Source organism: Spea bombifrons, chromosome 4 (assembly GCF_027358695.1).
Source record: "Spea bombifrons isolate aSpeBom1 chromosome 4, aSpeBom1.2.pri, whole genome shotgun sequence".
NCBI lineage: Eukaryota > Metazoa > Chordata > Amphibia > Anura > Pelobatidae > Spea > Spea bombifrons.
Window position 1 is genome coordinate 7,925,995 of NC_071090.1, and position 15,153 is coordinate 7,941,147.

Here is a 15,153-nt window from a genome sequence, read left to right on the forward strand (position 1 = left end):
TTTATGAGGTACTGAAATACACGCGGCTGAATAGTACATTATTTATAGTATCTGCTTCACTTATCCTTAAAAAAACAATTAAGTGATAAATTAGCCCCATAAAATAATATTTTTTTCAGAGATCTTGCAGGAGAGGTTTTTCTTTTTTACTCATTAAAAAAAGCTCATGGTCAGAATTTTACTATTTATGGTTCTGCACAACAAATAAACCTAAATAATGGTGTTTACATATTAAAATTAGCAATAAGTTTGTACTAGAACCCCACATTGAGCAGAAAACAATATAAATCTACACCACTGAGTTTGTGGACAAACTGGGGTATTTTGTGTTCATATCAGTCCTGTTCGCTCTAGTGTTTGTGTGCCTTGATTAATAACTAGCGCTAGTGGAACGTCCAGTTTCCGCCAAGCCTACAGGGTGTCCAAAAAAGCCATAAAAGATATTTTTAATCTCACATGCTTATCTTGGAACACGCTGATGAATTGCGTTTGTTCTAATATAGTAATGTATCTAAGTGTCCAAAAGCAGGCCGTCTAGAGTTTTTGAGAAGTGAAATATTTTAGCAATCAAAAGTATCACCAAACTAATTCTTCTTTAAAGGGAATACCTGACGAAAGTATGGACTTGTTGAGTTTTAGTGTGTAGGCCTCAAAAACCAAGCCTGATACTGCAGCCAAACCTACGTCTTCAGTATTTTCTTTAAGCAGGAATCTAGGGGGATAGGACAGTAAATTCCAGGGCTGGACTGGGGGTGACTAAGTGACCCCCTAGCACTCTAACACCAATGGCCTCCAAATGACACCAGTATGCATGTGTAGGAACTTCCCAGTTCAGGCTACCCTGAGCCCTTCTCCTTAAGGAGGGGGACATAGCTCATTGCGCACAAGGGCGGGGTTAATGACGCGAGTTGGGGTCTAGCTGCCAATAAGATTGCAGGAGGGTTTTTTTATATGGAGTGGGTGTGGCTAAAGCCACGCCCACACCCCGGATAAAGGGTAAAGTGTCCCGGAGGCTCGGGGAAGCAGCGCTTTACCTGAGGGGTTCCAAGGCATGTGATGCACAAGGCTCCAAACAGCCAGCGACCTCGCAAATCCAGCGGCTGCTAAATGCAGGGTCCCAGAGGATTCTTTTAATCAGCTTATCCACAAATTAATATATGGACGATACTGTCTGAACAATATTCACGATTTCAATATTCAATGTATTTCATTAATTATTATTATTATTTTTTTTTATGGAAATATGCATTTAATTTAAGCCTACTTTAAGAGCAAAGAGAAAAAAAAAAGCAGTTTGTATCCATGGAAACTAATTCGTTAATGAGAAAAAGACAACATTTTTTAGAGGACTCGGTATAATGTTACAGCTCATGGTATCAGCAGTGACCTCTAGTTCGGCACTTCCTGTTTGTTGTCGACAATCCTGGCTACAACTTGGTTTCAAATACTTTTCCAGATGTTTTTTCTTTTACTGAATCTATGATGACACAAAACTGACTTTAAATGTCGACTTTCCTACATGTGGTGTTCTTTATTTTTTTTGTATTTCAAGGTAAACCATATAGAATATTGCTGAAATCAAACAAATTACTTAAAGGGGAAGTTTAATGTCCTAGGCATTAATAATAAGATTTCAAATAGATCTTCTTTTCTATCTAGCAACCAATGTCCAAAGGCCATTTTTTGTTCAACTTTGCACCACATTGACTTTTTATTTTTTTCAAGTCAAAGTCCTGTACAAAAAAAAAGGAATATATAGTTTTTGCTTAAATTATGCTTTTACTCTTATACTTTCATGATGCCATGTCTCCATTTTCCAAACCATATTTTAATATAACATTGATCAATCCTGGACATTACAGATTTTTTCAATTTACTAAATTCTTGTCTCCACATTTTAGTGAAAAGCTTCAAACACATCAATTCAAGTAAGAAATATATATCCACGATCTACGACCGGGTGGTCGATTTTGAAAATGAAAAGTGATCACTGTCCCTTTTTTTAGCCCCATCTCAGAGATGCTTTTTGTTCTGTGGTAAACTCCTTGCAGTACGTGTTCTAAAGGGTCTAAAAAAAATGTGATTAAGGATTTTTTTTTAAAAAATATACAAGTAGGACCAATTTGAAGCTCAATTTTTTGTTCGCATGAGCTAATATGTTTATTTTCCTCATATCTCGGATTCCCCAATGAGCGCTTCAGTACGGAAAAAAATTGTTGTTTCTTAAAAAAAAAGAAAATAATTTGGCTACGGAAAGTTCATTTTTACACTCGACGAGAGAGCTTTGCCAAGTTTGTTGAAACAAAGACAGATGTAGTTAGATGAAAATAATTATTGAAATGAGCAGTCTTCGCCCAGAGATGAAGCTCTAATGGTGAGAAAAATATTCCCAACGACAATAACTCATGTACTCGTTTTTGAGCCAAAGCAAACAGCTCAACAGGTTGGATCTTTTTTTATCAGTTTGAAAAAAAAATCCATTTTAAACAGGGTTATATTGTGTGGGAGATAAATTATATGTATTTGTGGATTTTTTACCAGGAACAAAATGGAAATATATCATTCACATATTGCATAAACACAATTATGTGTAGTTACAAGCAATGGCAGGGAAATTAAATATTTATATATATATATTGTTTTAACTTTCGTATTTTTGTTTGAAATGGGAATGGTCATCGTTTTTGGCATGACCATGCCTCGGAACTTCCCAGGTAAGGCTACTGGGAGCTTTCCCTGTTCTGAGGAGGTGGCTTCACGAGGGGGTGGGGCTAGCCACATGTGGAGCTGGCCTCAGACAGCCTTAAATGGGCAGGGAGTAGGTGGTGAAGTGGGTGGAGAGTAGGTGGTGACGTGGGCAGGGAGTAGGTGGTGACATGGGCAGGGAGTAGGTGGTGACATGGGCAGGGAGAAGGTGGTGAAGTGGGTGGAGAGTAGGTGTGGATTAACACCGATCCCCACCTAGAGAAGGAGGAAAGTTACCCGGCGACCAAGGAAAGCAGCATTTCACCCGGAGACTCCACAGTCAAACCTTGATCTAATCCATTTATTAAAGCTACTTTTTAAATATAATTGAGTTAACAGTAAGCTTCCATAACATTTAATGTGATGTAAACTTAGACCTATGTTAAAGGTGCAGGATCCTTAAAATAAAACTTTTATGAAGCACTCAAACACTTTTTTTTAATATTTAACGGTCCCTGAAGAGATAAAATGTGGCAACTGCCTACTAACCACAGAGAAAGAGCCGTTGTGTTTGAGGCCTCTTTTGGGAATTGCATAGCCTTTGCGAGGAGTTCATTAATCTCCTAGATTAACAGAACCTAAAGTTGGTTGGCCGTGACCTAGCACCGTACCAGCTGACCCTTCAAAGATGGCAAGTTGGTATTCATTTCTCGAATCACATAATAAAAGTTTGATTCCACCCCTACATTGAGCCCATTCCTGTTTCTTGCAGACCTCATCAAAAGAAGTCCCCAACCATTACAGCGAGCCCAAGTGGTTGTTCTGTTCCCAGTTCCCACATTGGAGTCATCTGTAAATATGTGTTGAGAGTTTCTCTTCGATAAAATGGCTTTCATCTCTGAATAAACCAAGGCTTTACAATGATTAAAAATCATATAATGCCCTTTAAACTTTCTATACTTTCAGAAACACCACATTTATTGTCCCTATTCCTATACATAATGACTTTCAGTCTTGTTGTGTCTTCGAGAGGACCTAGTATGTCAGGAATGCTTTACATACTTTTTGGAAGCAAAAGGGTTAAGACTGGAATTTTTGTTTCAAAGTGGGTTTCAGACAGAGGAAGAAGTGGCCTCAGCCTTTGCACAGGAAATAATATCGCTGCGGTCCTTGTATTCCCCATCCCTAAGTTAAACTAACCACTGACAGGGCAGTTAAACTAAACACAGTGCAGGCAAAAAACCTTTCCCTTATCTGGTAGTCCTTTCATTTCTCCTTGGGAGTCGGAGGGTAGATTGTGCAGGACTATTTTGGATGAGCATCGAGCCTCTTTCCGGCAAATGGTTTTCTACCCTGACAATCAACAGGATTTTGGGGGCTAAAAACCATATAAAAAGGACTAAGAACGATACTTTGACCCAAAACAATTAAGAATACCGATCATCTACCAAGTAAGTATGAGTAGGAAACCCGTAGTCTTCTTCACCAATTTTTTAAATGTATTTTTCTTAAAAACAAAATATTGTATGTGTTATGTATGGAACGTGATTCTGGATTCTCATATTTCTTTGTGTGTTTCCCGGAAAATATTTAAAGCTAAAGGAAATGTATATTGTCCAAAAACGGCCCAGAAGACAACGGCGCATTGTCTATGTAGTTAATAAGCACTTAATCGTAATTTTTGTTTTTTAAGTAAAAAACAAAAATATTAAATATGAAAATTTGTATATTTCAAGATATGTGTTATTTTAAATATATATATATATATATATATATATATATATGTATATATATATATATATATATATTTAATATATATATATATATATATATACCGTATACATACATATATATATACTGTATACCATATATATATAGAGAGAGAGAGAGAGAGAGAGAGAGAAATGGTCTTTTAAAGCAGACATACGAATAATTAGCAATGACAGTGAGAAAATCCAGTGAAGGTTGAACTTTCCTGCAACGTTCACTTGAAAAAAAAAAAGCTTGACCTTGCCTTTATTAAATTTAAGTTTGTCTAGCACATCTGGGCGCATTTGCTACAAAAAAAAAACATTATTAGTGTTTCAAATTCTTTTACTTTGCAATAAAACCAATGGATAGTTTTTGTCAGTCCAGGCGTTCAGGACCTCAGAGGACTCTTCGTTTTTTTTTTTTAAGCATTACCCATTGTTTTCATGATTAGCATGAATTAATTTACTAGAGTAGAATAACTTTGATTATAAAAATGTATATAAAGACTAAAGTCTGAAATAATGTCTTTTTTAATGATCTATATGCTCTATTTTGATAAAAATGCACCATTTTTTTTCCATAGATCCGTTCATTTGAATTCAGCTGGTTTTAAAATAAAAACAGCTGTGTAATTGTTAAAACGGTTGCGTAATTGTCATTACTGTAAGCGGTCCAAGGACTATGGTGGGAAATCATATGAACATGACCTGTCCATAATTGTAGTGCATTAGATGATACAGAGGCTGAAATCATTGCTCGGAACAGCCAATATATACATATATAAATATCTATATTATTCATATAGAGAAATATAGATATATTTTTTATAAATATTTTATCATTTTTTTATAAAAAATTGAACATTTGCCGAAACATGCACTTTTTAGACTTATGTGAAACCACTGGGTTTAAGTTACATATCTGACCATATAAAGAGGTGATGATTAAATGGAAGGAGTCTGGTCACATAATCCAGTGTTTCCAACCGTTTTTTTTTATATCAAACAATTTATGTATAACCTGTAGATTTCAAGCTGTGCATTTTTTCACATATGTACTCAGGGTGATGAGAGTTTTAGGGGAGCTATATGCAAACCGTAACTGATTTACTATATGACGTCAAGAAAGTCTAGATCCGCTGTTAAATGTTTCTTAATATTTACCTATAATGAGGATTTGTAAAAAAAACAAAAAAAAAACATGGGGACTCCAATATTGAAAATTCCTCATTTCTACCCTGGCTGGATAAGGATAATATGAATTGTCGATGAGCTGTGCTGTGATCAGCACTATTTCGTCTTTAAATGAATTTCCCTGAATGTGTATTCTAATGCGTCCGTCAAATTAAAACCATTTTTTTTGCAACAATACCACACCATGTACTTTATACCAAAACATACATAGTATGGTAACAATTACAGTGGGAAAGATAATCCAGTTTGTCATAACAAAGGATTGGAGTGCTGCCCAAACAGGCTTGCAATTTAATCCATTGCTTTATTCAATAGAGTACATTTTTGCCGATTACACAGTAATATCTGGCGTTGGTAACTGAGCTGCTCACCCAAGCCTCCCAAATGTTTTTTCTTATTGATATATTATGGGGTTTAGTGCCAGTGGCCACCAAGGTATATAGGTTTTTATGCTCACACGCCATATCCAGCTGGTCGCTGGCCCCAATCTGCATGGGGCACAATGCCTCCAGGGCTATAGCCAGATGGAATGGCCTGGCTATAGATGAGTTAAGATGGAATCTCTCTGACTTCATTGTGCAATAAGAAGGGTCCACCTTGGGGGATTTCTGCTGCAACAAGGGTTGAGTAGGTCCTTGCAGAAGAAGTTCACCCGACCTGGCCATCCATAATTAAGTTAATTGTTTTGACCCACCTACAGTTTAGGTTTAATGTGTATAACTAAAATCCCATCTTAAATACAAGTAGAAAAAAATCTATAATAATGCATTAATAATGCTATAATAATATTTGCTAGTTGTTAAAGTTTCTATTTTAAGATCTCGAGGAGGAATTGCTTTGGAAAGCCCCAATATCCGATGATACGTATGACCGATAAAACATGATCTTGTAAGATGTGTCCTCTATCTAATTCACTTCTTTTTTTTGTCTTGGTTTAGATTTGGTTTTGAAACGCGCAAGAGCTCATCATGGATGACTTTGAACGTCGCAGGGAGCTCAGGAGACAGAAACGGGAGGAAATGCGCCAAGAAACTGAAAGGTAACGTGATGGATTAATAGCAAGGCTGTGGACGTAGTGTTAAGATAATCCTCCCCAATGTGTGCATTGGAGATTTCCCATGTCTGGCGAGCTCCGTCTCCACACCATGAAGTAACCGACCATGTTGTATTTCCAAAAATGGTTATAAATAATGTTTTGCACTGGCTTCTGTATGTTGGCCCAAATAAGGCATGTAAAGAATTTTCGGCTGAGGGAGAATACTATTTATAAACCGTATTTATGGGTTTGTTGCTCTTAGCAGGTGACAGTGCTTTCAGTGCCATTTCTCGAATAAGGAAAATTGTTGGAATGTTGATAAGATTTTCTAGAAATAAATTTTTTGAAATAAATATAGCGCAAATATTTCTGGCCCTCTAATATACACAATTTTTTTTTATTGTACAATATCAAAAATAGTACCATTGGCACACATAAATAACGTAGATTTTTTTTCCATTTTCTTCTTAAATTTCTTCAATTAGTCAAAACATTTTTTAGTTTCTAAAATTAAATGTCTGCTGAAGATGATACCGGATGTGATAGGACTGCGAAGGAATCACTTCACTGTCAGGATAGGTACAATCCTGGAATACCTTCATTAGCATAGGTTGCCAGGTTTAACAGTGGCTTCATGTTTTGAGTATATTGTATTTATGAGCAAAAGCCTAATTCATTGATGACATCATATCTCTTACACAATCATGCATAACTTCAGCAGGGATTAGTGCTCAACCCAGCTTCCATGGAAAGACAAGAGGGTTCATTTTCTTCCATTCCTAATGCGCAGTTCTCCTCACATGAGGTCCTTCAGTTAGGGTCGCCATCAGAAATCTTGGGGCCCAGGACAAACCCTATGCCCCATACCACCACCACATGTGCCTCCCACTACCCTGCCTAATACTCTTAGTGGGACCACCAGGCTCCAAATTACACAAATGGGCCACTGGGCCTCAATGTCTGCAGTTGCCCAAACATGGGTACCAAGCTGGGTCGCTTTCATGCCCAGGCACCATGTCCTGATGGCGGCCCTGCATTCAATGAACTGGTGGGTAAGTATCCTTTTTTTAACTTTAGATACATTTAAATTGTGCCATTTATGTGAGCCTAGGTGAATTTTCATGACATCAGACAATGTCATCTATGCTTACTTTGTATCAGGTAAGAGTTTCATGAAAGTTAGATAACGCCAATTTATCATAACGGTAATATTTATTCTCTTAAAATAGGAGTTCTTATAATGTATTTTTCTAAATAAAAAAGTACAGAAAGAGAAAAAATTATCTTTGTAACACTCATTTTTAAACAGGTCAGATAATTGCAATAGAAGCGCGGTGTGGTGGTGTAACTTATTGGTGAATATAAAATATTCTCTTAGGTTTAATCACATGTAGGCAACCTAAGGAGTTGTTCTAGTCCACATCACATGTAGCAAAACGACTTTAGAGTTTGATCTGTAATCCACAAATCCCACTTAAAAAGGTTTTTGGCTTTTGTTATTTGTTGTTCTTTTGCTCTGTAATCCAAAATCCTTTTGCAGCTGTGGCGCCATAAACTCCCTCCATCTTTGGGGACAAATTAAATAGTTCCCCATGAAACTATTTACAACATATGTTTTGTAAAACTCCAGATTTCCAGCTTTGTGAATTATATACCGATGTTAAATCCTGATAATCATGTAAAATAATGAGTTACATAAACATCTCAAAGATACATTGGATTTCCTAGAAACCATTGCGAAAACCTGTTTTTGTCAGCTGTGGTCAACATGATCTCCTGGCGCGTGTAAAGGAATGATTGAATGTCATTAACGCGGTTGAACACCTATTTGTATCTGCTTACTTTAAAATGTTTCGGCAAATAGCAAATTCGTGTTTTGTTTTGAGGGCAAGTTTAATTTAAGGAAAATGAAACATGACATCATAATATGAATGGAAATAGTTATTAGTTAATAGATATTCTTTCTGTGAAAAATGTCCTGAAAGATGTCAGGGATAATGATTACATGATACATTGGAATGTGGCTTTGAGTCTGAAATGCAAACTCATCTAAATTACCATTCTTGGGATCCTTCTAAGTTAGGTGCCAAAGACTCTTTAAATATTAACTATTTAATAGGCCATGTCAATGTTTCTATTGCATTGAACAATACAGATTAGAGAAAATGGGCCTACTTTAGAGAGAAAGTCCTCATACCCTCCAACATTTTAGAAGCCTGCAGGCTATGCGTCTGAAAAAATAATGCTCAGCATGCTAAGCATGACAAAGGCTCCGGAGACTTCAGTATTATTAAATTAAATGTTAATTTATGGGGAGTTTTTAAGTGTGCATAGAACATAATGGGGTCTATTCACTAAAAAGTGAAGTAGTCTGTCGTTAAGAGTTAACTCAACTGACCAAGCTCAACTGAAGTCAGATATTCCCACAAGCTAACACTCACAAAGCAACTTGCAGATTCACTAACTTGTCAGTTGTATGCGAGGGCATGCAGCTTAACATTTTATCAGCTTCAGACGAGGGCACGCAAGTTCAATAAATACTTCCAACATTTTCTACGTCCCCCTCAGTACACGTAAATAATATTAAGAAATAAATAATAAAAATGAGCAGTAGGGCAATAGGGAAATTAAATTAGCTATGGACAGTGTAGTATACCCCTCCCTTTACCCACACCCCCTACTCAGAGGAATACATTAAATAAGTCTGCCATCTTTGCAGAGTTTTCATGTTTGGATCCTTAACATCCTTTTTTTTAAAACCTAACCGGTATCTCTTAATTTGGAACTTTGGGTCGAGAGTCTTTTGGGAAGACGCAGTATACAAGTTTTCCTTACAAGGAAGGGAATGTCTGCTAACTCGAAGTTCCAGCGCTGGTCACTAATACAGACAACCGACTCTCTTCCTTTACATAATATTCTGCCATAAAGTCGATATCGCTCTCATTTATTACTCTAAAAAAGTATTTTTTTTTACATTTCCAGTCTCTGCACCAGACCCCTGTTTCCATCAATAAAAAATATTCATTGTGTGGCCAAAAGAACAAGTTTGTTTATTATGACGGGCTTTATTCCAGGGGCTGAATTTCACAAGAGAGCATTCGCCAATCTAACTATTCACACTTATTCATGTTATGTTTTCATATATAATATAACTCTGGGAGATCAAGTCCTGAGGGGAAAAAGTTAATTACAGAAACTGAATAAGTAAAGGCACATCCATACACCATTAAAATATTTCAAAACAGCTAAGAATTGTCAAGTTAAAATAAATAAAAATGATTGGAACTATTCAAAAAAACATATCTCGCAGCTGTTAGGGTCTATAAAATCGAATATTGTATGCCTAATATCATAATCTAAACTAGAAAGGCAGAGGTTTACATGTAACGTGAGGACATTTTACTTTACAGAGAGGGTGGTAGATAAATGGAACAGCCTCCCATCAGAAGTGGTGGAGGTTAACGCAGTGAGGGAATTTAAACATGCATGGGACATTCTTGCCTTCTCAGCGGTCCAACAATTTTCACATTGAAATCAATGTAAGCGCCTTCCGTGCATGTACGCGGGGGTTCTCATTAACCCCCTTTTGTTACATTCATCAAGGATTTTGGGTTAAATCGGCAGATCCTCTTTAAGGGAATAACCAGATGATCCTGTGTTATGCTAGGGAATGTTTTTTTTCCCCTAAAAACTGTTGGCTTTTTATTATATGCATAGATTTCAGGAAGATTGTCCTATTTTTAAACAAATCAATCATTTTATTTGTGGGAAAAAAATACTTAGCAAACCAGATGCAATTTTTACTCCCAAAAATTTGGATATATATATATATACATTTTAATGGCTATTCCTGGCTAATAAGGCCATACCATGGGTTCCAAGGAAATATGAAGTCCACCCGGATTCTGGCCAGACGAAGCCTGGCGATACATGACGGATACAAACGATATGTTTTGTTAAGAGAATAGTTACACGGGAAACTAACCCCGCCGAAGCAAGCTTTCAGCACTTTGCTAATAACGGTGAAAGTAAAAGTCATTAACTACCCTATAAAGATAGATTACATTGATTTCCTGTGCTTTTCTGGGCTAGACACTGAAATCTCAGGCTGTAGCGTACATTGTCAGCGCCAGCTGTACGAATCAAATGCTTTGGCAAAACCTAAGTAGGCCAGAACTACTGCGCCCACCCCGTTCAATATTCTTCACAGAAACAATCAGATTTGGCACTTTATAAAGCCACTTCATAACCATGAATATTGTGTCTTAATAATGCCTAAAATAACTTCTCCATCGCAGGTGTCAGACTTACTGGTCCGTAAATACCAGCCTCAAATCATAGTGATTGATTGATTGATGGCCACCGCTCATGCTCTCTCTTGGTATCCTGCCAAGAAAGGAGAGAGTCTCTAAAGTGGTTTTGTTATTACTGGATCTAAGTTCCTTAAGTATCTTTTGCTTTCATTGAAGTTTATAAGAGCTACTCTTTATTTTCGAGATCGTTTTGGTGCCATATTAAAGCTCTGTTGAAGCTGCTATAAGCACTTTTAGTTGCAACAATTCTAAACTGATTTTAGGGTCGATTTATCATTCATGCCGTGGCATATTTTCCTAAATTTTTTATTATTTATTGATGTGTTTTTATATATTATTGAAGACTGTGTATCTGTATTTTGGTGTTCTAATTCAGAACATTCTATACCAATGGAGAGCGAGCGTTGCCAATCCCAATGGTAGTATTTTTCAATGATTTTCTTTCGCACAGTGGACACCAAAGTTCATGTTTTCCATTCTCAGAGTCAAACTCATGGACCTGGTATGGTTTTCCTACACTTTCCACATGAGCGGGACCTCTGTAGCTCAGTGAATGGGCCCCCCGGTTAAATAGAACATGTTCTAGACCTTTATCTAGTGAATATAAACAGGTGACGGCAATATTACCATTAAGAAAGCCCTCCGTTTGCTTTTAATCTGCTCACACGCACGTTTCCAGCTTGGATAAATGTAAAGAAAATAAATGTAGCCATTTTTTTTGGGTCCTGCGGGTATTATGTGAATTTCATGCCTCTGTTAGAATACATGCTAGTTATCTCACCAAGCTGTCACCGCAGAATATCCAATGAATGGCTGCTTTATTTCTCGTACGTGTCATGTTAATATGCCCCTTTCAGTAACAGCGGGCAAACAATTTTATACTCCCAAAGGAAGGGCTAAGCTGCCTTTGTAAATTTCCTTAAGTGAAAGAATGAGTTATTGGCAAAACGTTGGACATGATATAAATATTGAGATTTGGCTTCTGTTCAGTACTAAACCATACCTGTGTCAACATATTCACATTCATTGACGCAGTTACAGCTAGAACTTGACTTTATCATCTTCAAATGATATCTCGAATTCATACCTTCTTTTTAGAGACAGGTGTGGGGGGTTCCCATAACATCTACCATTCAAATACGTTTTTGTGGACAATTGATCCGTGTAGAGGCAGGGTTCTCTGAAGGCACAGGGGGGGATGGAAAGAGCTTTAAATTGTAGGTATCTATCTGTGCAATCCCACCTATATTATCATTGTGGCATTCTGTCACCAGAAGATGGAATCAGGGTGGACAGCAGCTCCACAAGACAAGGTTTGACCCATCTTTGGCTCCCCTTGTGGCAACCACCAGCCTTCTTGTCCAACTTCACTATAATTTAATTAATTGTCCTTGCGGCTCCCATTTTGGTGTTCTAATTGAGAACATTCTGTACCAATGGAGAGCGAGCGTTGCCAGTCCCAATGGTAGTATTTTTTAATGCTTTTCTTTCACACAGTGGACACCAAAGTTCATGTTTTCCATCCTCAGAGTCAAACTCATTGACCCGTCTACTAAATACCAATGGTGGACAGCAGCTCCACAAGACAAGGTTTGACCCAACTTTGGCTCCACTTGTGGCAACCACCAGCCTTCTTGTCCAACTTCACTATAATTTAATTAATTGTTGATTTCCATCCCATCCGACTTAGAGAAACATATCTTAACCAGGGCCGGCCTTTGGGGTGTGCGACCTGTGCGACCGCACAGGGCGCCACACTCCAGGGGGCGCCGCCGCGGGGTCCGCCGCCGCCGCCGCAGCGCGGTCCGACGCCACTGCCGCCGCGGGGTCCGCCGCAGCGCGGTCCGACGCCCCTGCCGCCGCGGGGTCCGCTGCCGCCAGTATGGGGGCACCCGGCACCCCTCCAGAGACGGACAGTAATGTCCGCCGCTGGAGGAGCAGGCTCGCAAGGGAGCAGTATCGGAGGTCTTTAACAGACCTCCGATACCGCTCCCTTGTGATCCCCGCGGCAACAGCTGCTGTGCGCCGGGGTTTGCTGTCAGATCCCGGCGCACAGCACTGAAGCCGCGCCCACCGGTCTCCGTGCCCTCTGACCCGGAAGAAGAGAAGACAGAAGAACTAAGAAGAAGAGCGAAGAGGAGGCAAATAAACTGAAAGAGGAAAGGTAGGAAAGCATAGAGTGACAGTGAGAGTGGATTGGTGTATATGTGTGGTTTGGTATATATGTGTGGTTTGGTATATATGTGTGGTTTGGTATATATGTGTGGTTTGGTGTATATGTGTGGATTGGTGTATATGTGTGGATTGGTGTATATGTGTGGATTGGTATATATGTGTGGATTGGTATGCGTGTGGATTGGTGTATATGTGTGGATTGGTATATATGTGTGGATTGGTGTATATGTGTGGATTGGTGTATATGTGTGGATTGGTGTATACGTGTGTGGATTGGTATGCGTGTGTGGATTGGTATGCGTGTGGATTGGTGTATATGTGTGGATTGGTATATATGTGTGGATTGGTGTATATGTGTGGATTGGTATATGTGTGGATTGGTATATGTGTGGATTGGTGTATGTGTGTGTGGATTGGTGTATGTGTGTGTGGATTGGTGTGTGTGTGTGTGGATTGGTGTATATATGTGGATTGGTGTATATGTGTGGAGTGGATTGGTGTATATGTGTGGATTGGTGTATATGTGTGGATTGGTGTATATGTGTGGATTGGTGTATATGTGTGGTGTGGATTGGTGTATGTGTGTGTGGATTGGTGTATATATGTGTGGATTGGTGTATGTGTGTGTGGATTGGTAAGGGTGTGAGAGTGATGGGTGTTATGCTGTACCATTTCCAATGTATTTTTCATTATATAATTATGCTCTAAAGTACATCATAACTCCCATCACTCTATACTGTTCCATACAGTGGCAGAGCTGGGAGGCAGAGGCCTTGCACCCTCACCGCAGGACTTCTGAAAGGTAAGTGAACTTCAAAGAGGGAGAGGGTAGATAGTTAGGAGGGGGTAGATAGGGAGAATGGAGTGAGACGGGGTACATAGGGCAATCATACTCCTATCATGCCAAGTAGTCTACGAGTACATCCTGGAATCTGCGGGCATGATAAGAATGTGATTGCTGTTAATCATATATATATATATATATATATATATATATAAATATTGTTATTTAATTGTTTTGTTATGTGTTATGGTGTGTGTGTGGGGGGTCATATTCGGTTTCGGCCAGGTAAATGCTGCACTTTTGGTTTCAGTCCAGAATTCGTTTCGGTGCATCCCTACTACTAAGCCAGACAATGAAGTGGTAGGCCTACACCACATCAATGTTTGGCGTAGTATATAGTGATTGGGGTTTTGTTACAAGTTTTGATTCCTTTCTTTTTTAGGGATGGGGGGGCGCCAGACGAGTAGTCCGCACAGGGCGCCAGAACACCTAAGGCCGGCTCTGATCTTAACCATGACATGGCGTGGTTTCCCCAGGAGCTGGCATTAGAAATTGGAAATTAGCTACATAAAATATATTGCGACCAATTTGAGTTGAAGGCTCCTACATTTTCAGCGCAACATTGCACATACCAAAGTGGGATTGAAAGAAAATAACATATAATCATCAAGTCTTAATTTACAGCAACGCATGCCCGTCCTTTTCCCCCCAAATATTCTTTTCTTAGAATTCTATTTTTTTAGCTAAGGAAGGATACAGCTGGTTTCATTTATTAAATTTTCAGCCCAGTCCCCTGCAAAGAATTCATGTGGCTTTATTGATCTGAGTGATAAAAATACACATAAGACCCCCCCCCCTGACATAGGATGGAAAACAGGTTTGAAATATGTATGCTTGCGTCAATGAACACATTTCTCTAGCTTTCATTTTCTTTCTTCTCTGCGTTGTTTGTTTTCTGTTTGTTTAACAGCCGTCAGTTAAAAATCAGAAATCATGTTTTGAAAAATAAGAACCAGATTGGTAGAAAGGGATAGAGGATTGTCACGATTACAGAAAACATTTTGCCTGGCATTGTCGGTTTTCATCTTTTTTGTTTTGTTTACTGTTGATGTGTAAGAAAGTTATACCACAGGAATAGGTATCTTAACTTCCTCTTCTAGGGATCAGCATGATTATTCCTTCCCATTAAGTTCTCCCCTCTATCGTTTAGTTGCT

General features: G+C 38.4%; 1 protein-coding gene across 3 annotated transcripts in view; it reads left to right on the forward strand.

Annotated features, from left to right (window-relative positions):
• The window catches only part of CALD1 (caldesmon 1), an 81,276-nt gene that overhangs the window by 32,118 nt on the left and 34,005 nt on the right, over positions 1-15,153 (forward strand). For 2 of the 3 annotated variants that reach the window (XM_053464725.1, XM_053464728.1), the window contains exon 3: positions 6,569-6,669. In XM_053464725.1, coding sequence (XP_053320700.1) covers positions 6,599-6,669 — 71 coding nt within the window. In that variant the 5' untranslated portion in view covers positions 6,569-6,598. Of the gene's footprint in view, positions 1-4,118; positions 4,137-6,568; positions 6,670-15,153 lie in introns of those variants that run through there. The other variant, XM_053464726.1, reaches the window with a different exon arrangement.